The 24,130-nt window shown below is 37.8% G+C and overlaps 1 protein-coding gene across 1 annotated transcript; it reads right to left on the bottom strand.

The window, feature by feature from the left end:
- Positions 1-448: 448 nt before the first annotated feature.
- On the bottom strand, positions 449-19,215 carry LOC126241493 (coiled-coil-helix-coiled-coil-helix domain-containing protein 10, mitochondrial). Its single transcript, XM_049948010.1, has 4 exons — positions 19,056-19,215; positions 8,120-8,270; positions 7,787-8,027; positions 449-743 (listed from the first exon to the last, which is right to left on the bottom strand). Exons 1-4 carry the CDS (start codon positions 19,088-19,090, stop codon positions 730-732), a joined length of 441 nt encoding a protein of 146 aa, XP_049803967.1. The 5' UTR covers positions 19,091-19,215; the 3' UTR covers positions 449-729.
- Between the last annotated feature and the right edge of the window lie 4,915 nt (positions 19,216-24,130).

Raw genomic sequence — 24,130 nt, 5'->3', positions numbered from 1 at the left:
ATTTCCATACTTTTTGGTGTGTGTGTGTGTGTGTGTACTTCTCGCATTAAAAATTATTTTGTTTGGTCTTACTGACAACAAAGCGAAAACTTGCTTCAACTTTGTTTCTATGACTGAAAAAGTTTAGAACAATGGCAAATCAAATTACCCCAATGCATTGTTTTTGCACACAACTATGTGAGACAGCTGCACTTTGTCTACAAATGGCTCAACTCGATGGCTACACTTCTAAGCACTGTTTATTACATAACAGCTTTCCACAAAATAGTTTAACACAATGAATTAAGGATGCAACTTTATTCAGGCCCTGCTGTCACCCGAAGTATGACACAAAATTGTCAAAGTTTTAAAGTGCCAGCACATTTGGAATTTTCCATGCAATTGTTGACAATGTACTAGTGGTGGATAAGTGCAAATCCAACATTTTAAGGTTTTAGTAAAAAATACAGCCTTTTATGTCAATTTTATTTTCAACATATACATTCAAGATCAACACTAACAACTTTACAACCTTTAACTTTATTTCTCAGTACTCTGTTTACATCATAATGAAAACTTTCTCAGTTGTCAAGTGAATATTAACACAGCAATATTGGATAATAGCTCCAAGAAGAGTTGGAATTTTTACTCCTAGGCTTTGATATTTTTGTTCACTGAGACTAGAATTTTCATGCTGCTACTTCATGCTTCAACAGCAAATTCAACTATCCCGTTGATGTCCAGTTCCGCTCAAAGAGGCAAGTCTGCAAAATGTAATTGGGAAGTATAAATAAATGCATACTTTCTCAAAGTTTAAATTTTTCTTAAGTTAAAAATTAATGTTAAACTAGACATTGTCTAAGGAGTATGCAATCTATTATTCAAAATTTGTTTTATTGAAATTTTATCACAGAAATTAAGAGGGTTGACTTTTTCCAACTGCTAAGCAGCCATTATCAGAATTAAATAACATAAGAGACAAAAGTCAAATGGTTATTGTAGGATCCAAAAACTAGAAGTGCACATGCATTTTCTTCTGTTATTTAGTTCTGACAGCTGCTTAGCACTTAAACCCAGTCCACCATATCAATTCCTACAATCCAGAGAAAATAACAAACCATTAATACAAATATTGGTTTTGCCAAATATTTTAAAACACTGTGCAAGCTATTATATGAATCATGTCTATACGAAAATTAGAATTTTAAGAGCAGATGACATGCTTAGTTCTGAATTTACTTTTGATATGTATGCCAAGGTGAGTTTAATAAGCACAAATTATCCAGCACCTGGTACCCGTGGTCTAGGGGTAGCGTCTTTGATTCATAACCAAAACGTCTACGGTCCCGGGTTCGATGCCCGCCACTGCCTAAATTTTGATAGCGGCCGAAGACTTCCGGCATAAGAAGTCAGCCTCATTCTGCCAACGGCCTTGTCAAAGAGGGCGGAGGAGCAGATAGAGGTTCAGGGCACTCTTTTGTCCTAGGGGTGGGAAATTGCCCCTAAAGGTGGAAGAATCAGTTATGATCAACAACATGAGGATGCAGAAGGCAATGGAAACCACTGCATTAAAGACATGTAACGTGTATCCACAGGACATGTGGCCTGTAATTGAAGTGTCATGATGATCTCTCCATTGGGAAAAGATTCCGGAATAGTCCCCCATTCGGATCTCCGGGAGGGGACTGCCAAGGGGGAGGTTACCATGAGAAAAAGATTGAATAATCAACGAAAGGATAACGAACGTTCTACGAGTCGGGGCGTGGAATGTCAGAAGCTTGAACGTGGTAGGGAAACTAGAAAATCTGAAAAGGGAAATGCAAAGGCTCAATCTAGATATAGTAGGGGTCAGTGAAGTGAAGTGGAAGGAAGACAAGGATTTCTGGTCAGATGAGTATCAGGTAATATCAACAGCAGCAGAAAATGGTATAACAGGTGTAGGATTCGTTATGAATAGGAAGGTAGGGCAGAGGGTGTGTTACTGTGAACAGTTCAGTGACCAGGTTGTTCTAATCAGAATCGACAGCAGACCAACACCGACAACGATAGTTCACGTATACATGCCGACGTCGCAAGTTGAAGATGAACAGATAGAGAAAGTGTATGAGGATATTGAAAGGGTAATGCAGTATGTAAAGGGGGACGAAAATCTAATAGTCATAGGCGACTGGAATGCAGTTGTAGGGGAAGGAGTAGAAGAAAAGGTTACAGGAGAATATGGGCTTGGGACGAGGAATGAAAGAGGAGAAAGACTAATTGAGTTCTGTAACAAGTTTCAGCTAGTAATAGCCAATACCCTGTTCAAGAATCACAAGAGGAGGAGGTATACTTGGAAAAGGCCGGGAGGTACGGGAAGATTTCAATTAGATTACATCATGGTCAGACAGAGATTCCAAAATTAGATACAGCAATAAGGAATAGTGCAGTAGGCAGTACAGTTGAAGAGGAATGGACATCTCTTAAAAGGGCCATCACAGAAGTTGGGAAGGAAAACTTAGGTACAAAGAATGTAGCTGCGAAGAAACCATGGGTAACAGAAGAAATACTTCAGTTGATTGATGAAAGGAAGAAGTACAAACATGTTCCGGGAAAATCAGGAATACAGAAATACAAGTCGCTGAGGAATGCAATAAATAGGAAGTGCAGGGAAGCTAAGACGAAATGACTGCAGGAAAAATGTGAAGACATCGAAAAAGATATGATTGTCGGAAGGACAGACTCAGCATACAGGAAAGTCAAAACAACCTTTGGCGACATTAAAAGCAACGGTGGTAACATTAAGAGTGCAACGGGAATTCCACTGTTAAATGCAGAGGAGAGAGCAGATAGGTGGAAAGAATACATTGAAAGCCTCTATGAGGGTGAAGATTTGTCTGATGTGATAGAAGAAGAAACAGGAGTCGATTTAGAAGAGATAGGGGATCCAGTATTAGAATCGGAATTTAAAAGAGCTTTGGAGGACTTACGGCCAAATAAGGCAGAAGGGATAGATAACATTCCATCAGAATTTCTAAAATCATTGGGGGAAGTGGCAACAAAACGACTATTCACATTGGTGTGTAGAATATACGAGTCTGGCGACATACCATCTGACTTTCGGAAAAGCATCATCCACACAATTCCGAAGACGGCAAGAACTGACAAGTGCGAGAATTATCGCACAATCAGCTTAACAGCTCATGCATCGAAACTGCTTACAAGAATAATATACAGAAGAATGGAAAAGAAAATTGAGAATGCGCTAGGTGACGATCAGTTTGGCTTTAGGAAAAGCAAAGGGACGAGAGAGGCAATTCTGACGTTACGGCTAATAATGGAAGCAAGGCTAAAGAAAAATCAAGACACATTCATGGTGCAAGCTGTTCGAGGTTCTGAAAAAAGTAGGGGTAAGCTATAGGGAGAGACGGGTCGTATACAATATGTACAACAACAAAGACGGAATAATAAGAGTGGACGATCAAGAACGAAGTGCTCGTATTAAGAAGGGTGTAAGACAAGGCTGTAGCCTTTCGCCCCTACTCTTCAATCTGTACATCGAGGAAGCAATGATGGAAATAAAAGAAAGGTTCAGGAGTGGAATTAAAATACAAGGTGAAAGGATATCAATGATACGATTCGCTGATGACATTGCTATCCTGAGTGAAAGTGAAGAAGAATTAAATGATCTGCTGAACAGAATGAACAGTCTAATGAGTACACAGTATGGTTTGAGAGTAAATCGAAGAAAGACGAAGGTAATGAGAAGTAGTAGAAATGAGAACAGCGAGGAACTTAACATCAGGATTGATGGTCACGAAGTCAATGAAGTTAAGGAATTCTGCTACCTAGGCAGTAAATTAACCAATGACGGACAGAGCAAGGAGGACATCAAAAGCAGACTCGCTATGGCAAAAAAGGCATTTCTGGCCAAGAGAAGTCTACTAATATCAAATACCGGCCTTAATTTGAGGAAGAAATTTCTGAGGATGTACGTCTGGAGTACAGCATTGTATGGTAGTGAAACATGGACTGTGGGAAAACCGGAACAGAACAGAAGAGAATCGAAGCATTTGAGATGTGGTGCTATAGACGAATGTTGAAAATTAGGTGGACTGATAACGTAAGGAATGAGGAGGTTCTACGCAGAATCGGAGAGGAAATGAATATGTGGAAAACACTGATAAGGAGAAGGGACAGGATAATAGGACATCTGCTAAGACATGAGGGAATGACTTCCATGGTACTAGAGGGAGCTGTAGAGGGCAAAAACTGTAGAGGAAGACAGAGATTGGAATACGTCAAGCAAATAATTGAGGACGTAGGTTGCAAGTGCTACTCTGAGATGAAGAGGTTAGCACAGGAAAGGAATTCGTGGCGAGCTGCATCAAACCAGTCAGTAGACTGATGACCAAAAAAAATCCAGCCTTGACAAGAGATGAAATAGTTGGAAAAGTGATATGCTGATTGTGAAGGCTGGAGTTTGTGCTGGTACATTAATATCTGTTCTTTATAACTTCTTTGTGATTTAGGCATCAAAAGTTAGCATTGCCTTGTGATATGAAACATGAAACCCCAGTGACTCAAAAGAAATTAGAAACTGCAAAAATAAAAGAGATGGGCATTAAATCTGGAAGAAGAAGAAGAAGAAGAAGAAGAAGAAGAAGAAGAAGAAGAAGAAAAAAAAAAAAAAAAGAAAAGGTGAGCCAATCACAGACAATGCAAAAGTGTAAGGACACACATAGGTAGACCACTATTACTATTATGGCAAAGCTGCCATCGTCCCACAACCAACCAACTGCATAACCAAACTGTTCCTTGCTCCCATGTAAACCCCCATCTCTCTCACACACACACACACACACACACACACACACACACACACACACACACACAGACAGACAGACAGACAGACAGACAGACAGACAGAGAGAACTTGTGATATGAAAGGCCTGAATATAAACTTTTGTTCTTTCTATCAGAAAGAGAGAGAGAGAGAGAGAGAGAGAGAGAGAAACGGTTAGACGAATGTGAATCTGCAATCAAATTATCTAATGATCGCAAGGTTGGCAAGTTAAAAGTCAAGCATCACAAATTTTTATATTTAAGCTTGCTTCTACTGATACTCTGACAAGTTATAAAACTGTGAAGCTTGCCATGTGTATGGATCTAGAGGGTGCTATTTACAAATGGTTTACACAAAACAGATTACAATGAGAACTGAGCTCTAGTCCCATCCTACGTAAAAAGGCAATTCAAGTAAATGAAAATCTTGGAAGGCAATTGAATTTTAAGGCAAACAAGAGCTGGTTAAAACACTGTGTGTAAAAATATAGCAGTCATGAGCTTCAAATAAAAGGAGAACTGTCGATTCTTCAGCAACATGCCCGAAAGAACAGACACCACATATACATAATTACAGTGAGGATGACTGATTTATCACTTCAGTAGAGATGCACACCAAGCTCAAATCTTACGGGAATTGGCAAATTCTGTGAGAAACTGAGGTAATGGGCAAGGAGCACTACTCAGTACTACTGTGTGACTAAGTTGAAAATCTGGGTCCGACGGGTGGCGTGCTCGAGTGGTCTATGCAGCTGCGATGGACCACTGTGTCCGAATTGTGCAGTGGTCAGCAAATCTGCCTAAACTAAGCACGAGAGCCTAGTTTGAATCCCGGTCTGGCACAAATTTTCAACTTTTCCCAGTGACTTAAATCAATGCCCACTGGCAGCTGATATCAATTCCTTTGTATTGTAATTCATACTGGCTGCAGGATCAAAAAGTGTGTCTTTTGGACACCACATATACGACAGTGTCAACGCTGCAGATCCAGGGCATCAATTATGCACGATAGTGGAGCAGTAAAAACTTTTCAATGAAAGCACTTCAACTAGTGGTCCAGAAAATGAAGAGGTAAACATACCAGCTGCTTCTCAAGTATTTCCATATTTAGATAATGCCTTGCAAGGTTTTGAAGCTCAAAAGAAAGCAAACAGTATTAGATATTTGTCCTGAAAAAAAAGTGACTCACTTAATGACTCATAAGCAGGTACTTTTGCATGGACTGATCAAAATGAAGGCTTTTTAAGTGTTAATTCTACAGAAAGTGCATATGTATTACATATTTTTTTGTTTGGGCTGTACTACTAATGTTCCTACTGCACCTACCTCTATAGTAATAAAAATTCATGTCATAATTATATCTTGTTTTTTTACCAATAAATAAAAGTACATAGTTTGATTATCTGAATGAACTGATTTTCCACACACCTATTTCCCCAATTAGTTCAGAGAATTGGCACTACTGTATTACAAAATCAGATAGAGGTAATGCAGGAGTAGGTCTAATAATGACTAAGAAAACAGGAACATGGCTAAGCTGCTATGAACAGCATAGTGAATAGCCAAGATAGATACAAAGCCACCATCCAATAAAGTAGTACAAATTTATATGACAACTAAGCTCTACAAATGAAAAGATTGAAAGAACATTTGACAAGATGAAATAAATTATTCAGATCCTTGAGGACGATCAATTAACTGTGACAGGATACTAGAATTTGATAGTAACGAGGAGAAATTTGGGGAAAAAAATATAATTCCTGAAGAAGAAATAAATACTATTAGGACTGCCAATGACACTAATTCTGATAGGTGGCACACAAAGGTCAGCTGAATGGAACAGATTGTCTTGAGGGGTTGTAACATCCGATTAAATCAGGCAGTGCTGAGGAAATTAGATAGGTAAATGAGACAAACTAAATGTAATTTATATTATATGGGCATCACAGAAAGCAACCATGGGTGAAGTAGAGGAGATACAAAATTTAAACTCACGATAGCAATGTGTTTCTGAAAAAAAAATTGTTAAAATCAAGTATAAAATTAAGTGTTACGAAGCCTTTCCTTAAGGCATTTGGCTCAGGTGCAGCCATATATGGAAGTGAAACTTCCACAGTAAGTAGTTTAGCTTTTAAGATGTGGTGCTACAGAAAGATGATCAAGATTATCGCGTGGTCTTATCTAATAACTAATGAGGTACTAAGTCAAACTGGGTAAAAAAATTATGGCATAACCTGACTAAAAGAAGGGATTGATTGATAGGACACATCCCAAAAACCAGGAATTGTGGAAGCAATTTTATTACAAGACTAAAACTTGACCACAGTAAGCGGCTTCCAATCTATATATGTGGGAGTAGTAATGCAGACTTGAAGTGGCTATCACAGGATAGAGCAGTGTCGAGAAATGCATCATACCAGTCTTCAGACTGAAGATGATGAAACCACCACTTATGTAATGTGCTGATTTTTTAATCCCTCCCCCAAAAACATATATGTAGTCCGAAACACCTAAGTCTTACATCTTAAAACAATTTGGGGCAGTTACAACTGAAAGTTGAATGCATACCGCCACGAACTATCAAGAAATTGATGGGGCACAATGACTATTTGTGCGTGTTTCATGTAGCACATCGAGCCCTGCTATTTAATTTGACTCCTGCACCCATTTAATTTGTTCACAGCTCAAACACTCCACTCTGTCTCCAGGCCACGATTGGCCTACTGGGACCATCCGACCGCCGTGTCATCCTCAGTGGAGGATGCAGGTAGGAGGGGTCAGCACACCGCTCTCCCAGTCGTTATGATGGTATTCTTGACTGCAGCTGCTACTATTCAGTCAAGTAGCTCCTCAATTGGCATCACGAGGCTGAGTGCACCCCGAAAAATGACAACAGCGCATGACGGGCTGGATGGTCACCCATCCAAGTCTGCTCAAACAGGTAACTACAAATTTATCATTAGTTTATTGTAGGTTCATCACTTACGATTTGACGTTTTGCACTGCCGCAGAGCTTCATTGAAACCTTCACAAAGTGAAAGGTCACTCTGCTGCTGAGCGCACTGTAAGAACTGCTTTATTTCCCATGCACAAGGTCCGGTTGGTTCCGTTGGCTGGTTACTGTAACTCTGTTGTGGTGCTGGTGCTTCTGCTTGAGGAACAGCGTCGGCACTAGAGCCACCACCCCCACTGAACATTGAAGTAAGGCCGTGTCCCACTGCATGACCCTGTAAATATGCGATACAATATTATTAACGATTTTGATATTTTCCACTTCATAATGCAGAATAATCTTGACTAAATATAAGAAATAACTTACCACTGCAGAACCAACAGCTACTCCACCAGCCGTTGCTGCCATCTGCTTAAACATAGATGGTTGCTCTGCTTGCATCATTGGAGGTGCTGCTTGTTGAGGAGGATGAGCTGGCTGGTTGTGCTGTGGTGCACGAGCAGGCACTGGGGCAGCTCTAGAAAGAAGGAAAAAACATACTATATTGTGATACTTTAGATGTTAGTAGCACCCCATGGGGTATAATGCACATGATTTTGTAGAAAGACAACAGCCAAAATAAAGACTTCTATTTTCCAAGGAGTAAGTCAATTGTCTGCAAAATGTGGGCGTTAGTAATTTTACTGACTGGGATCAACATTGCACATGAATTTACAATATTTTGCAATCTTCATTTTAATGTAAAGAGTAATTGTATTGAAGATACAGTCTGCGGAAATCTAGAATTTGATTGCTGTCAAGATTTTAGTAACCGGAGGTCACAGTTTAACAATGGCATCATAAATATCACATAAGCTATTTTTGATAGGTGATACCTTATATAATCATTTGTGACTAAATTTGTCAGACTATCATCCTTAGCATTACATTCACAGCTACTTTAAAATGTTTTTGTATTTACATTTTAAGATGTAATTCATCTTTCACATCTTTATCCATTACTGAAGAACATGGACCAAGCCAAGCAACCAAACTCCCTCATGACAAGTACATGTTTTGCAGATAGACAATGTGAAGAATGTTTGGATGGCTTAACTGGTGAGAACATCTTACACAAAACTGGAGGAGGGGGAGGAGATGTCCCATAGGTTACACAATACTACAAGCTCAGGTTAAAGTTGCAGTACAGCACAGTTTTAAACTAGCAGGAGGTTTCAACAGTAAAAATGATCAAAAACATTTTTGACGATGTATTTAGTATTGTGTACCAAATGACAGTTTTCAGCATTTCTTTGATTTATGAAAGTTAGTCAAGATTGGGCCCATCTGTGATGCCTTGTTTTGTATATACACTGTTTCTTCAAGTTCAAATCTCATCTGGAGCCTGCATGTTTTATTAGCCATTCGGTGTAAGTCACAGAAGTGACTTTCATGGAATGTGTGAGACCTCATTACAGTTTCAATCCATCCTACTAGCGAATCAAAGTTTGCCACTAACTTTAAGATAAAAACTGATTATTCCATTTTATATTCTCCTCTCCATCACACCTCTATTGCATTCATATTGCACAGCTGTCCCAAGCTATGGCTTAATGGTGTACTTTAAGACATTTCTGTGTTTTGCAACTTTGTATTTCTCTATACATGCCACCAGCTGCCTTGTCAGATGAATAGGTATTTTAACGGTTCGAGATTGAACCCTTTTTCAAATGTAATCAAGTCTGCCAATAGCTGAATTACCATTAGTATTATCTTAACCGTTTTAACTCCCATTCAATTTCTAATTCAGATGGAGGTGACTGACAGTGATATTTCTCTATCAGTCCAGGTGTTTACAAGGCTGTAAAAGCCTGTACTAAGTTCAAAATGGTCAAGAGTTTTCTGCTTAAGGGATGAATAAAATCATCAGTGTCCTTCATAGGATTCTCACTAACACATAACAAGGCTAATTCTTTGAACCAGTACCCACTATATATACATATTTTCAAGGTATGGTTGTTTATGTAATTAAGCCAAGAAGATCTGGGCAAAGATTGAAAGTTTACAAAACAATGTGAGCAATGCAGCACCCTGTACAGAGTGCCCCAGGAGGAATTATCAACATTCAGAGATACGAGAGCAAACACAGGCACTGAAATACATACCTTATGAGGTATGAGCACTTACCTTTGTTACTGTGAAACACATCAATAAGCGTTCACAGCTCTTAATGCATGGATTTTAGACACCAAATCTTTCCTGTCATATCCTTGAATACTGACCATTCCTACTGGGACACCCTGTACAGCATTGAGTAATGGATAACGAAAGATAATGAAAGCAGCTCAAGAGTGCCAAAAATTAAGTTTTAGAGGACATGTTCAGGTGGACCCATACAAAAATTAGCAACAATTACTGAAACAAATCATGGTAGACAACATTAGTGAATTACAGTGTTAAACAGAATTGTGGCCTGTACTTAAGCTATTTTCCAATTATTTTTAATATTTGTAACTGCTACTTTTTCCTCACAAGACATAACATTTTCTCGTATTTAAATATTAGCTAACACTGTTGCAAATGAAGACTTTCAGAACATGTCAATACAATAAAATATCCTCGAGTTTCTTCTTGTGTAAATTTGCAGAAGACGGTGAAGGGCAGTGTACCCTAACATGTAAGAGTTCAACTTTACTGGGATGGTCAAAAATATCTAGCTGTCTGAAAAAATAAAAGTATGTCACTAACTGACTATGAGCTACAGAAATAGTTTTAGAGCTTCCCAAATTTCCAGTACTTCATTGTGAGCCACAGCACTGTGCAGCCATTAAAAAAATGTTATTCTGATTAATTAACATTTAAGAGAATGAGTGGATTTAATTGCAGTCTCATTTCCAAATCTGAAAAACACACACATTCTACAAATTCAGTGTGCAAAGTTTTCAAGCTACTTAGTGGTACACAGTTTAAAGCTTTTTGCTAACTGTTGAGTGTTGAATGATGAATTAACAGAATACTGTTTGTGCTCCTAAATATCACTGTTCTTAGATTGGAATCTTCATACTCCAAATCATTCAAACCAATCGAATGCAAGTAGAATATGCCTTTTGAACTACACACTGAATTGACAACAACAAATCCAAAGAGATTTTATTGAGAATAAGTTATCATAAGACAGCAGGGTGATAACTATCAATAAGCAGTGAATATGCTTACAGTTGTCAACAAAAAGCTCTAACAATTCCAACTGAGGGCTATACACTGAACCCACTACTCTGCACCAGGCAGACTCTCACTTTATACCACTAACAATATGAATCTAGCAGCAAGGTTAGCTGCCATTTCTGCCACTTAATGATTCATAAATTGAGTAGTAATCTCACTTCTGTTTATTGGTTATTTTAGAAAACAAAATCCTATTATGAGCCATGAAAATCAAAGTTAAAATGGAATTGAAGTATGAAGCATCACCGTATAAATAAAGGAATTTAGTTTTCATTTCAGGTTAAAGGAAACAATTGTTTCAAATGACAAAACTGCAACATTTCAAAAGTGCTATCATTAAAGGCTTTTACAAATATACTACATTTGTAATGTTTTTAGATATCCTTTATAGAAAAATTTGAAGATGAGGCATTTACACTGAATACTTTTTTTCTAGGTACACGAGCGACACCTTTCTCATATGGCCCCACGGGAGGGGAAAAGCTCGATGTTTTCTTGGAACATGTAAACTCATGCCACCCTAACATTAAACTGGAGAAGGATGGACTACTCTCTTTCCAGATGTATTGGTTAAGAGGAAGGCAGATGCACCTTCAGTGACAGTGTGTAACACGAACTCACACCGACTTGTACCGGCAAGCCAGCAGTTGCCATCACCCAGCACAGAATATCTACAATCTATGTTCTACAGAAATTGATACTCTTCTGAAGATATTCAAAAGGCACTGCGCTCTGTTTCCCTGTCAGAGGTTCCTGAAGAGGTGCAAGAAGAAATGCAGAAGGTTGCCTATTTGCCATATGTTGGCGAATTCTTCACAAACATAACATTAAAATCGTGTTCCACCCACCTACCAAGATTAAGGCTCTCCTACGAAGTGTGAAGGATGGCCTATATCAACAGAAATCGCGCATTTTCCACATACCATGTGGATGTGGTATGGCATACACTGACCAGATGACCAGGACCATTGACATCAGGTGCAAGGTGCACCAAAGGCACACCAGACAGGCAACCAAGTCAGCAATTGCATGAAGACCTCAAAGGACCTAAGTATGATGATGGAGTTAGAAATAACTGCCCAGTAAATGTAGCAAAGAACACATGTGAAATGGTACCTCAGGCAACAGACAATGTCTGGGAACATTCTTCAGAGTCTCGAGCCGCAATTTCAATACAATCAGCCTGAAAAATAACACTGCAGCTGCTCCTGCCATGCAAGGACTTCGGACAGAACACCTAACATGGCGTACCATGGTAACAGAATGTCCTAGATCCTAGGATGTAAATGATAACAATTTGAAGACAAAACAAATAGCATGGCTTGGATGTCATTCAGAACTTAATACAGCAAGACTGACAACAGATAATAACCACAAAGTATGTGCATAGTGGTCGGCAAAGCCGTGGCTAGAAGAAAATGCTAGTCTGCTTGCATTGGTCAGTGCATACCATGGACAGAGTGCCTAGCCCAACATAGGCATAAGTACCGGATTCGTTTCATACTGGAATTGGTATCAGACAGCACCTGAAGAAGACTGCAAGTCACACAGTTGAAATATCATGCAGGAAAGATGCGAATAACCAGCAGAAAGCAGATCAACATGACGTATCCTATACAGTGTAATTACACTTGACACTAAGAAGATAAATTTGTGGAAGCTGTCAAATAATCCTACAATAACAAATTGTGTGGAAACATTGATCTAGGTGCAGCTATTTCTAGGACCTAAGAAAAAGTCCCAGTGTCAATTTACTTTAAAAACATCAGAATGAAAACTTCAAAAAATTTCCTTATTTTGGCAAAATGTATAACACAGCAAAACTCAACATATTGCCTATGTTTCCCAGTTACCCAGTGGGGACAGGACTACTGATAATTACACAAGTAAATCTTCTCCTGCTGCAGTACGCAAACAGAGCTGTAAGTAATTAAGTAATTTCTGTATTTTATATTTTCTTTCTTTCTGTATCAATGTGATGATTAGCTTACCCATATAGGCTCTATGAGACATGTGCACCAAACTTCGTCTTTCTTACAGGGATGCTTGGAGCAGAGAAATCTGGCAGTATTAACTTTATCTTCAGTCAGCATAAAAGTGCCAACATTCATTAGCTATACTAGTATTTTGGAATTCGTTGTAACCCAAAAATAACTTCTGACTAAACAAAATCATTCAAGCAACTTCTACCTCTTCATGCCACTTCTGCTTTTCTAGAAATGATGAACATGTATGAGCATGTTCTACATGATGCCTGTCATGGAAGCGAAGTCTGAAGCAAGTATCAATATTTTCACCTCCATCCCAACAGCATGAATCCGTAAAAAAGATAGCACCCATATAAAATTTAACTAGTTTGCAATCTGCCCTGAGACTTTCTGCTGTAGGGTGTTCAAACAAATTACATCAATTTATTTCCAACTCTTAGGATAGTTTAGACAAACAATGTAATTTCTTTCTTATCCCTTAACCCTCTTGACAATCCACTTCATTTCGCTTCAAGGTAGTTGCACATAGCACAGTTACACAAATTCTTCGGAGACTAAAAATGTGCCAAAAATTAATCAGTACCTACTGGCCACAGCATTTCCTACAAATATTGTTCTCCAGATTAAGTCTCAGCCTACAACATTTTAATTTTCAGTGTAAAATTCGGTGCAGGAGAAATTTCAATGAATGATTTCTGTTGCATTGGGTCACAGTCAAAATGAAGTTTTGTTATTTTTCTGGCAATGACAACATTTTATTTTCATTATTTTTCCATAATATGACAGTCAATGGCATAAAAATGCTGTCAAAGGAATTCCGTTTTGGAAATAGTTCTTAGACTGTGACTTATGCAGTTATTTGGGCCATATTCTTTTCTGCCCTTAATTGCTCCTCTAGAAAGAGAGTGGAATATCCATCTGTGCAATTTGCAATAACAAAGAGACCCTTGCAGAGTGAAAGTTCAAACAATCAGCAAGGTGTTATAGTATCATCTGTACAAAAAAAGCCAAGGATCCCAATCAGCTTTAACCCAAATGTCATTAAAACACACATCCCACTTCGTTGGAATTTTTAATTGTGATAACACATATTTCGAACCAAATGGTAGTGATTTATGGTAAAGGAGAGCCTATCGGGATGAATTTTTTCTACCCAATATTATCGCAGTCAATGTGAATTGCTAGCTATCTATAATGCATCAAAACATTCTATGACTAAAAGGTGAAATTAATGAATTACTTATCTGCACTGATGAATTAACTTACAGTCATCAAAACCAGTTTATCTGCCTTTCTAAATATCAGTGATCACAAGTACAGACACAGTAATTGTTACAGCATTTAGGTTAGCATCTCACATTGATAGAGCAGAAATGGAAAAAGGAGTTGCCACATTACTCAGGAATTGTCAAATTTAAGAACATAGACATTCATAAATTTTGCCTCGAGCAGCATGTGGAACAGAAGTAGAATGTCATAAAAAATCCTTCATACAGCAAGTGTATACTGAGCACCTGCAGGTGACTGATCTGTTTATAAATCACCTTGAAGCTGTACTGAACTAGTTAGCAATAGAAGCAAAGAAATAGTGGTTGCTGGTGATTTTAATGTAGATAGGTTTTGTAACAAACTCTTCCAGTACAAATTTACCACAGTAACACTATCACTTTACTTAATTCCTACCATAGATTTTCTAACTATGATAGCTAATTGCCAACAGCCAGCCGTTGACAATATCTTAAAAGAAAGGTTTAATGAACACAATCATTTCACAACCAATAGCCAACGGCCTCTAAGTTCACGACAGGCAGTGTCTTTTGTTAAATGTTAACAATGAACAACACAAAAAAAACTACTAAATGTAATTTCAAGAGGTTAGTCAGTAAGCCGAAAATTGATTACTTCAGAAAACACCTCAAAGATACGAACTGGAGTTCTATGTGCAGTTTTCATGGCATGAATGAAAAATGTAACAATAATAAAGTCCTACTTTATTTCACTGTTGTCTTTCCCCCCAAGCTAACTCACGTTAGACCAATTACCATACTATGACACACGCGACCACCGTCTCTGGCAGTCCTCAGCTTCTGACATGCCATTGACAGTAGTCACGTGTGTAGGAGGTGCATTTGCCTAAATATATGTGTGTGTATGGATCATTAATGAGTAATTTTAGATTCACATCACAAATTAATTTGCACATAATATGGTACATTCTGAACATTTCTGAGGTTTTTTCCAAAACAAAAAGACATACAGATGATGTGGGTTAGGGAGTCTTGCCCACCGCCTTATACCACATTACAATAATAGACGTTCTTCTCCAGAATAGAAGAAGTTGTCAAGGAAAAACTTTTTCCACTTTGTTTTCAAGTTTTACTTTACTGTCAGACATTTTAGGACAGTTGGCAAGTGATGAAAATTTTTTGTTGCAGCATTGTGTGCCCCATTTTAGTGCTGAAGACAACCTTAATGTGGAGTAATGAACATCATTTTTCCTTCTGGTATTGTAAATATGTACATCATTGTTCCTTTTGAAATTCAGTAGATTATTTACAACAAATTTCATGAGGGGATAAATATACTGTGAAGCAGAAGTCAAAATGCCCAACTCCTTAAACAGATTTCTACAAGATGATCCTGGGTGAGCACCACATTATTCTTACTGCACATTTTTACACAATGAAGACTTTCTTTTTCAATGGTAAGTTACCCCAGGACATTATTCCATATGGCATCATTGATTGAAAATACGCAAGATTTGCAATAATTCTAAGCGCAAATATGCCTGAACTAAGTTGTTTTAGGAGTTCCGAAATGTGTTTTTTCCAATTTAAATTCTCATCCAGGTGGACACTTAAGAATTCTGAAGTTTGCATCCAATTTATTATTTCCTCGCCATGTATTAAAATTATCATTGGTGTAGTACCTCTAGATGTGCAGAACTGAATATGTTGGGTCTTTTTTAAAGCTGAGGGCAAGACCATTCGCAGAAAATCAGTCAATGATACTTTTAAGAATTTTGTTTATCATTTATCCCAGAACGTTCAATCTTAGTGGCCTTACTTTTTCTTGTGTGTATCAATGACCCTTCATCTGTAATATTACCAGCTGCGAAGTTTGGTTTGTTTACAGATGATACAAACATTGCAATAAATAGCAAATCAAGTGGAGTCTTAGACTAATAAAATTTCATTCATGAACAGTGCCTAGCCAACTCTTCTTCATTAAACTTGGTAAAAATACTTATTGGCAACTAAAACTTATATAAGAGAAGAAGTTGACTTAAATTTTTAGGATCACATCTTGTTAAATTCAACTGGAAGGTGCACACTACATAATTGTTAAAGCACCCAAACAAATCTATATATGCAATGAAAATGTTGTCAACACACACAATATAAAAATAAAAAGCTGGTATACTATGCTTATTGTTATTCCTTAATGTAAGACAGGATTTATTTATTTGTCTATCTGCTTATTTCTGCTCTTTCCTCTCCCGGGATTGGAATGACTCCTTACCCTCTCCCTTAAAACCCACATCCCTTCGCCTTTCCCTCCTTCCTGATGAAGCAACCATGGGTTGCGAAAGCTTGATATTTGTGTATGTGTTTGTGTGGTTTTTACTGTGTATCTACCAGCGCTTTCCTGTTTGGTAAGTCACAGCATCTTTTTTTAATGTATCTGCTTATTTTTATTTTTTTTTTTTTTTGGGGGGGGGGGGAAGCGGGCAACATAGTAGTAGTAGCAGCTTTATTCATCTGTGGATCTCTTTTTACAAGGGTATAGGACATGTCTAAGTATTTACAAATTTAGACCAATTTATTTTAACCTAATTCGCACACATGTGCACTTCTATTTAGAGGCAATCATTAGATTTACACCTGGTATTTTTTTTTTTTTTGCAAATAACTTATTCAACAATGTAATGCTACACTGTTCACTCACTGCACTCTCTCTCGCTCTCTCTGGGCCATTTTCTGTACCACAACTTTCCATATGCTATAATGAAAAACTGAGTCAGCATCCCTCTATAATGAGTGTGATGTTGAGCTCAGAAAGAGGAATAGGTGTTAGTATTGTGCTACACATAGCTTGGGGTACGTTTTTCTAGAAAAGGGAAAAACCAGTGTGAATGTTTTATGTGGAATGTATTATTATTATTTATTTATATAACATTTTTTACCAAACCCCTACTCTGTTTCATTTAAGTGATCTTTCAATGTATAAAATTTATTGCATAACAGGTACTTTCTAGCTGCCTTTTTAAATAGGTGTATTTTCACAATTTCTTTAATTTCTTCTGGTAATTTATTGCACAGTTTTATTCCTTGGTAGAAAATGCTGTATTGAGTTTTATGCTTTTTTTTTTCCTTGGTAAATGTAAGCCGAGTCTAGCTCTTGGTCCATGGTCATGGACAGAGCTGTTTGTGCAGTAATTACTAATGTTTTTTTGATGTGTACAAATGAGTTGTAAATGTATTCACAAGGAGCAGTTAAAATCCCCAGTGTTGTTAACAGATCTTTACAATGACCTTTACTACTATTTTTGGCTATTATTCTTATGGCTCTTTTCTGGGGTTTTAAAACTGTTCATATTTTGTATATCTGTTCCCCAAAAAAGAATGCCATAACTATGAACTGAGTGGACATATGAATAGTATGTAACTCAAAGACACTGCATGTTACACACTCATGATGGAATTCTATGGGCATAAGTTTTCTGGGTCCAAACACAGGAATTAAGAATTATTTGCGGTGTGAACTCAAGAACATCCTGCAGTGGCACTTTGGATACTAGCTACAGCTTTGAATGTATTACTTATTTCTCAATGACATAGCTCTATCTTTTTCAAACTACCAACTCAATTCATGGAATCAGTACTAGGAATAAGAATAATAATCTTAACAAATATTTCATGTCACTTTGTTGTTCACTTTTCTGGAACACACATTTTTGTGACTTTTCAGAGGTCATAAGTTGTTTTACTATCAAAGTTCAGTTTAAGAGGTGCCTAAAGGATTTATTGGTGACCAACTCCTACTACTCCATTTATGAATTTATTAGTAGACTCAACTGGTATATATACGACTATTAATAACAAACAATGATAGTATTAATACCACCTGACTTCTGCACAAACTCAGAGCAATAATGCAGTCAGTTGTTTAAATGATTATTCTATTTGATGAAGCATGACAACAGCTAAAATATTATATCACCTCAGTGTATTAAAAATCCACGAGGTCCATTTCACTAAGGATCTGTGGGAAATACATCAACATACTTGTATTGCTTTGTAAAAATTTATTGTGTATCCTCCTTTGTCTAACATGGTGTAAAATCCTCACTAGGCCCTGTAAATTTACTGGAACGAATAGTAGATCTGATGTGACCTGACCTAATCTAATATAAGCAGTTACTGGACTGGATTACGTAATCTGCCGTACTCATTACGGAAATTTTTTTACCGTAAATATGATTAACCAAGTGTTAGTATGTGTAACAAAAATCCAATAGCACACATGCCGTACTGTCACGTTTTTCTTTGTCCTTTCACAAATTGTGGGGAAAAAATGTCCTGCAACAACAAATAAAATGACTAAGAAGCGCTAATATAAATGATAAACAGGTTCTGAACATGTACTTCTGACCTAAGCATTTCAATGAAATATTTTATTTCGCTGTGAATAACTGTAACGACAGCTGAAGCTCACTTTTCTATTCATTGGGCAATCTTCATGACGGCGACAAAACAGGAACATACAAGTCTGATGCAATATGTAGTAATCAGTCACATGTACCGTCTAATTTTTAAAGAAAGTTAAAGCATTTTTTGTTCATCAGCTTAATACGCCTCTTGAAGACAAACTTAGAAGTTAAAAAAACAGCGGGGATGATTGCTGTTTCGGGATCAACCTAAACTACAGAAGCTATATCGAAACATTTCATCTGTTAAGTTTCCTTGTCAGCCGAAGATCTTACTAAATCACGAAATGGATACACCTGAAAATACTGTCCGCTTACCATTCTGGGGCAGAATAATAACTACGATTAAAGAAAAAAAAAAGTGTAATTTATACTCAGGTGCGACATAAATTTAATTTACCTTGGGGGAGGAGAACTTCGTCCACGTCGAGGCATTTTTAAAGTTTCAACAAAACGTTGGTAAAAATTTAAGCGAAGTCACAACGAAACTATATACCACGATCCACTCCGGCTCCACACTTATACTGGCAGAGATGTTACGTTACACCTTTCTAGAACCAATTCTCGTAGAACGTCACTGTCACGTGACACTAGCCCGTCAAGGTTATGTAATTATAAAGATACTTTACTTGGAACTTTCTGCATATTCGCTGACAGAGTTGATTTCGTATTTTCATATACATTTCCAGCAAATCACTATAAAACAGCGGGTTCCTTTCATTTTACCATACATTAAGGTTTCTTCTTATTCCGTTCACCAATGTCGTATTAAGAGAGTAGGAATTATCTATGGATCGATTTCAAATTAAACTCGGTGTCGATTCGCACGCAACGATCTGTTCGCAAACGTCTACGCAGAGGTTCCATAGTTTCACAGAATTGGAAAATTGCGAGTATGTGAGATGTACGCAAACTTGGAAGTTGGAGCTGGTAGTCTGAGCAGAATGGCTAAAATCTGTGGGCGTAAATCTCATCTGCGCAGACAAATAGTAGCGCGTAGATTGGAAAAACCGCATACCTAGCACGTGAAACATGTTTGAGCCAGCTGTTTGCTAAATCTACCGTTTTTCCCATCTTTGCATAGACATCGAATTCTAAAACGGCTGTTACGTGTCAGTATTCAAGAGGTGTTATTAATAAATTTATGGAAGTATATGAGGAGGTGACACATCTTCGCAGAACGCTAAGAGCAAGGGATAGAGCGCTCGGAGTAAGAAGGCAGCTGTTTTAATTATGTGATAGATAAAATAGGAGCAGTTGACACTGAAGCAAACAGGCAAACGGCAATAAAAAGTAAAAAAAAAATGATCGCTGACCTTTTACAACATAGAATCGAGCAAAGTAGCGAAGTCTATTCGATCTACGACCAAATAAACAGGGTGGTCAGAAACAGCCTGAAAAGCTTGTAAGGATGTTACAAGGTAGGTTGTGGTGAAAAATAACTGTTAAGAAAAAAAATTCGATACATTGCGCCGTTTCCGAATTAACCAGCACTGAAGTTAGCCAATAAGGTCGTTGCGAGCGCAAATTCAAGCGGCCCGCCAGACACAATTAGTGTCAGTTGCTCTCATTGCGTGGACGATAGCGCACTATACTGCTCAGTCTTTGGCTCACGTTCAGTCCTTACTACCATCCCGTGTCCAATTTTTGTATCACTTTCTTGTTCGGTTTCAGGAAACCAAAAGAAGAACACGTTTGGAGACACTGCCTCTAGCAAGCTGCTTGGATTTGCATGATCGACTAACTTCAATGTTAAATAACTCAGGAGCGGCGTAACGTATCAAATTTTTTTTCTTAACAATTATTTCTCAGCACAACCTACCCTGGATCACCGTTACTAGCTCTCTAGACTGTCTCTGACCGTCTTGTATGCGTCGAGTTTGTGCTGTTTTGATACCCTATGCTTTCTGATCGATTGGTAAATACCGAGGCCCTGCACAAACAAAAGTCATCTACATCTAATATATAGTCTGCAAAGCACTGTGAAGTGCATGGAAGAGGGTATTTAGCGTGGTAGCATATATTAGGGTTGCCACCCGTTCCAGTCACTTGTAGGGCAATTCTTCACTTAATACTAGTTGTGTAAACTTTGTAATAAGTGTTTGTGGGATAATTGGCATCTGTTTTCATGAGTCTGGCAATTAAGGTTTTTAGTATTTCCGAGATTCTCTCCCATGAGCCAAACAATTCTGTGACCCTTCTTTGTATATATATTCAACGTATTCATTTAAGATAAAATTGGAAAGGCAATGGAATGTGGGGAGTTGCGATATCTGTACATCTCCATGTCCATCCGCAAATAATTTTACCAGTCTTCAGATTCTCTGTATGTCCATTTTTATACAGATAGTTACAGGACATCGGCTGTTCAGTTGAGAATGTTGAATCAAAACATCTTTCAGCTGTCTAAATTTCCAACTGTTGCTTTATTGAGCAACTAGTTTCGGCAGTGTATTAGGCCATCTTCAGAAAGCGATGATTCAAGGGATCGCTGTGTAAAAAAATCTACAGATACCAGTCACTGATTGCTGGCCTCTGTCTCGACTGGGCCAGAAGTGCGAACCTCCCAACACGCCGATCATGGGATTCGACATTGAGTCTTCAGATTAGTCATGTAGCTAGCAAAGTAAATTAATACGCACAAATGCTGTCGCGTAAGGAGCCATTGTTTTGAGTGTTTAGGTCGTTCTTCCCACCTCTCAGATACTCTTTGCATTTCACTTTTTTTTTTTTTTCAAGACAAATTGCGAACACAGTCTACAGAAGAATTTCTTCCATTACCAAGCATAGATGCACAATGTAAGGTTATGTTTATGTTCATAACTTACAGTTGTGTAAGCAATTGTGCTTTGTGTTCACTTTATTTTTCTTTTCAAAACAAATGACATTTTGAAATGCACAGAGTATGAGATCTAGAGTTCAGCTGTTTTGCTGTTGGAGTGTGGTACAAAACGAAGAAGAAGTTTCCAAATAATAATTCTGAATCTAAAATACTGTGTATTGTGATTAATTGTACAAGGAGACCAACAACTGGTGACCCCGACGTGATCTAAAGAAGAAACAAATATGGTGGCAGATAGAGGGAACAGTGATATGCAAACTGAAGTGGATAAAGTTGGTGTGAAACTGTTCTGGACTGAAAAGCCTAATGTATGTTTTCATCAGGCTAACAATTTCCAATCACAGAAATACAGACTGAAGAAACCAAACTCAATCATTTGTTAGCACAGATTTGTCGAAAATATATGGGATCTCGTGAACACTGACGAAAGCAACAAATATTCTTTAGCTAAAGAAAGACAGTTCATGACTTTTATGGAAAGTAAAGAATGTCGAATTAAGAAATTAGTTAGCGAATTAGAAATTGGTGATATGAAACCCAGTCAGTTGCTTTGGATAATGAAAAGCTATGGAGGAACGAAAGTTTCAGATAAAATTTTAAAGTCGCTCTGGCTAGACAAGCTTCCTGTCAGCGTCCGAAAGATTTTAATAGTCTCTAGCGTAAATGGCTGATCGAATGACGGAAATGCAAAACACTCATGAACTTCAATCATCCTCAACGGAAGTGTCCCTTGTGACATGTGATTCCTCTTTATCAGTGAAAGAAATTCTGATCGAAGAGCTGGAAACTGAAGTCCGAAAATCCAGATCGTGGGAGCGACAGTATCAATCGCGACGACGTTCTCGCAGCAGAGGCCGCAGCGAGCCGAGATATAATAGTTAAGGGAAGTACTGGTATTTTCAATTTCGCTATGGTTCAAAATGCACTCCCGAGAAGCGTGTCCACCCTTGCCAATGGAATACTAAGGGAAATTCCCATCGGCACACTCAGCAGCGGCTGAGCGTTCAGTAGCAGCGATTATACCAGGCCGACAATATCGATTCTTTGTAAGACTAATGGTTGACAGCGACACTGATGTTTTCTGTTACATCAGTGTGTCCCAAGAATAAGGTAAAAGAAGCAGACTACAAACTTTATGTTGTAAATGTATCTGAGATTAAAACTTATGGATCAAAGTAATTTGTTGAGTCCCATAGTGCTCAGAGCCATCTGAGCCATCAAAGTAATTGAATCTTGATTTACCTTCAAAAATGCAGTTTTTATTGGCCGTTCATTTAGTTGATACAACAAAAGGTATAATCGGAGCAGCCTTACTTCATCGGTTTGGCTTATTGGTAGACCAGGAAACAAAATTATTAGTTGTCAGCAATACTTAGTTACATATGGCTGCACTAAAATGTGCAATTGATTTGTCTGATTCTGTCAGTTCGCTCCATGCTAACTGTAAATACTCAGAACTACTTAAAAAAATTTCCTGAGCTGACAAAACCCGCCCTTACGCTGGGAGAAATTAACGATGATATTAAACATTATATTGCAACCAGCAATGGCCTGCCAGTGTACTCAAAAACCTACAGGTTAAATCCACATAAACTAAAGTTGGCTAAACATGAATTCCAGTTTCTAATGAATCACGGTATAATTCGCCCATCTAAATCCCAGTGGACTGGTCCACTGCACATAGTAGAAAAGCCAGATGGTGTTTGTGGAGACTACCGACGTCTTAATGACCAGATTCTTCCTAGCCGCTGTCCAATCCCTCACATACACGTTTGCAAATTCCATTCTTGTGGGCAAGAAAATATTTTCTAAAGTCTATCTCCGCAAAGCATGTTACCAAATCCTATGAGCTGATAGTGATGAAGAAAAGAATACTATTATCACACCTTTTGGACTTTATGAATTCAATTTCATGCCTCAAGAATGCATCCAGTACCTTTCAGAGGTTTATTAATGAGAGATTTAGATTTCTGTTTTGCTTATCTGGATGATGTACTGATAGCCTCTAACTCTCCAGAAGAACGTATTCAATATTTAACTATCCTGTTTGAACAATTGAACAAATTTGGTTTGAGAATTAGTGTTGGAAAATCTGTATTTGGAGTTCAAGAAATTAATTTTTTAGGTCATGTGATTACTACAGAAGGTACCAAACCAGACCCAAAATGAGTACAAGTTATCACTTATTTCAAACTTACAGGAACTGTGTTAGAATTACATCATTTCCTTGGCATACTCAATTTTTAACGAAGGCATTTGGAACATGCCCCATAACATCAAGCTATTCTAAATGATTACTTGAATAATACCGAGAAAAACGACAAAAGAAACATACAGTGGATAGAAGACACAATAAAACAGTCTGAGAAGTGCAAAATGGACCTTTCAGACACAGCTCTTTTAACATTCCCGAATGTATACAATGACCTTGCATTATTTGTAGGCACTTCAGATTTTGCATCTGGTGCAATGCTTCAACAGAAAGAAGAAGAATATGGAAACCAGTTGGTTTCTACTCCAAAACCTTTTCGCCATCCCAAAAGAAATATTTGGTATACAATAGGGAACTTTTCAGCATGGCAATAAGGCATTTTAAGTACCTCCCTGAAGGACGTTCATCTGCAGTGCTTACT

This window comes from Schistocerca nitens, chromosome 1 (assembly GCF_023898315.1).
Source record: "Schistocerca nitens isolate TAMUIC-IGC-003100 chromosome 1, iqSchNite1.1, whole genome shotgun sequence".
Lineage (NCBI taxonomy): Eukaryota > Metazoa > Arthropoda > Insecta > Orthoptera > Acrididae > Schistocerca > Schistocerca nitens.
This window is presented reverse-complemented; position numbering and strand designations above follow the sequence as displayed.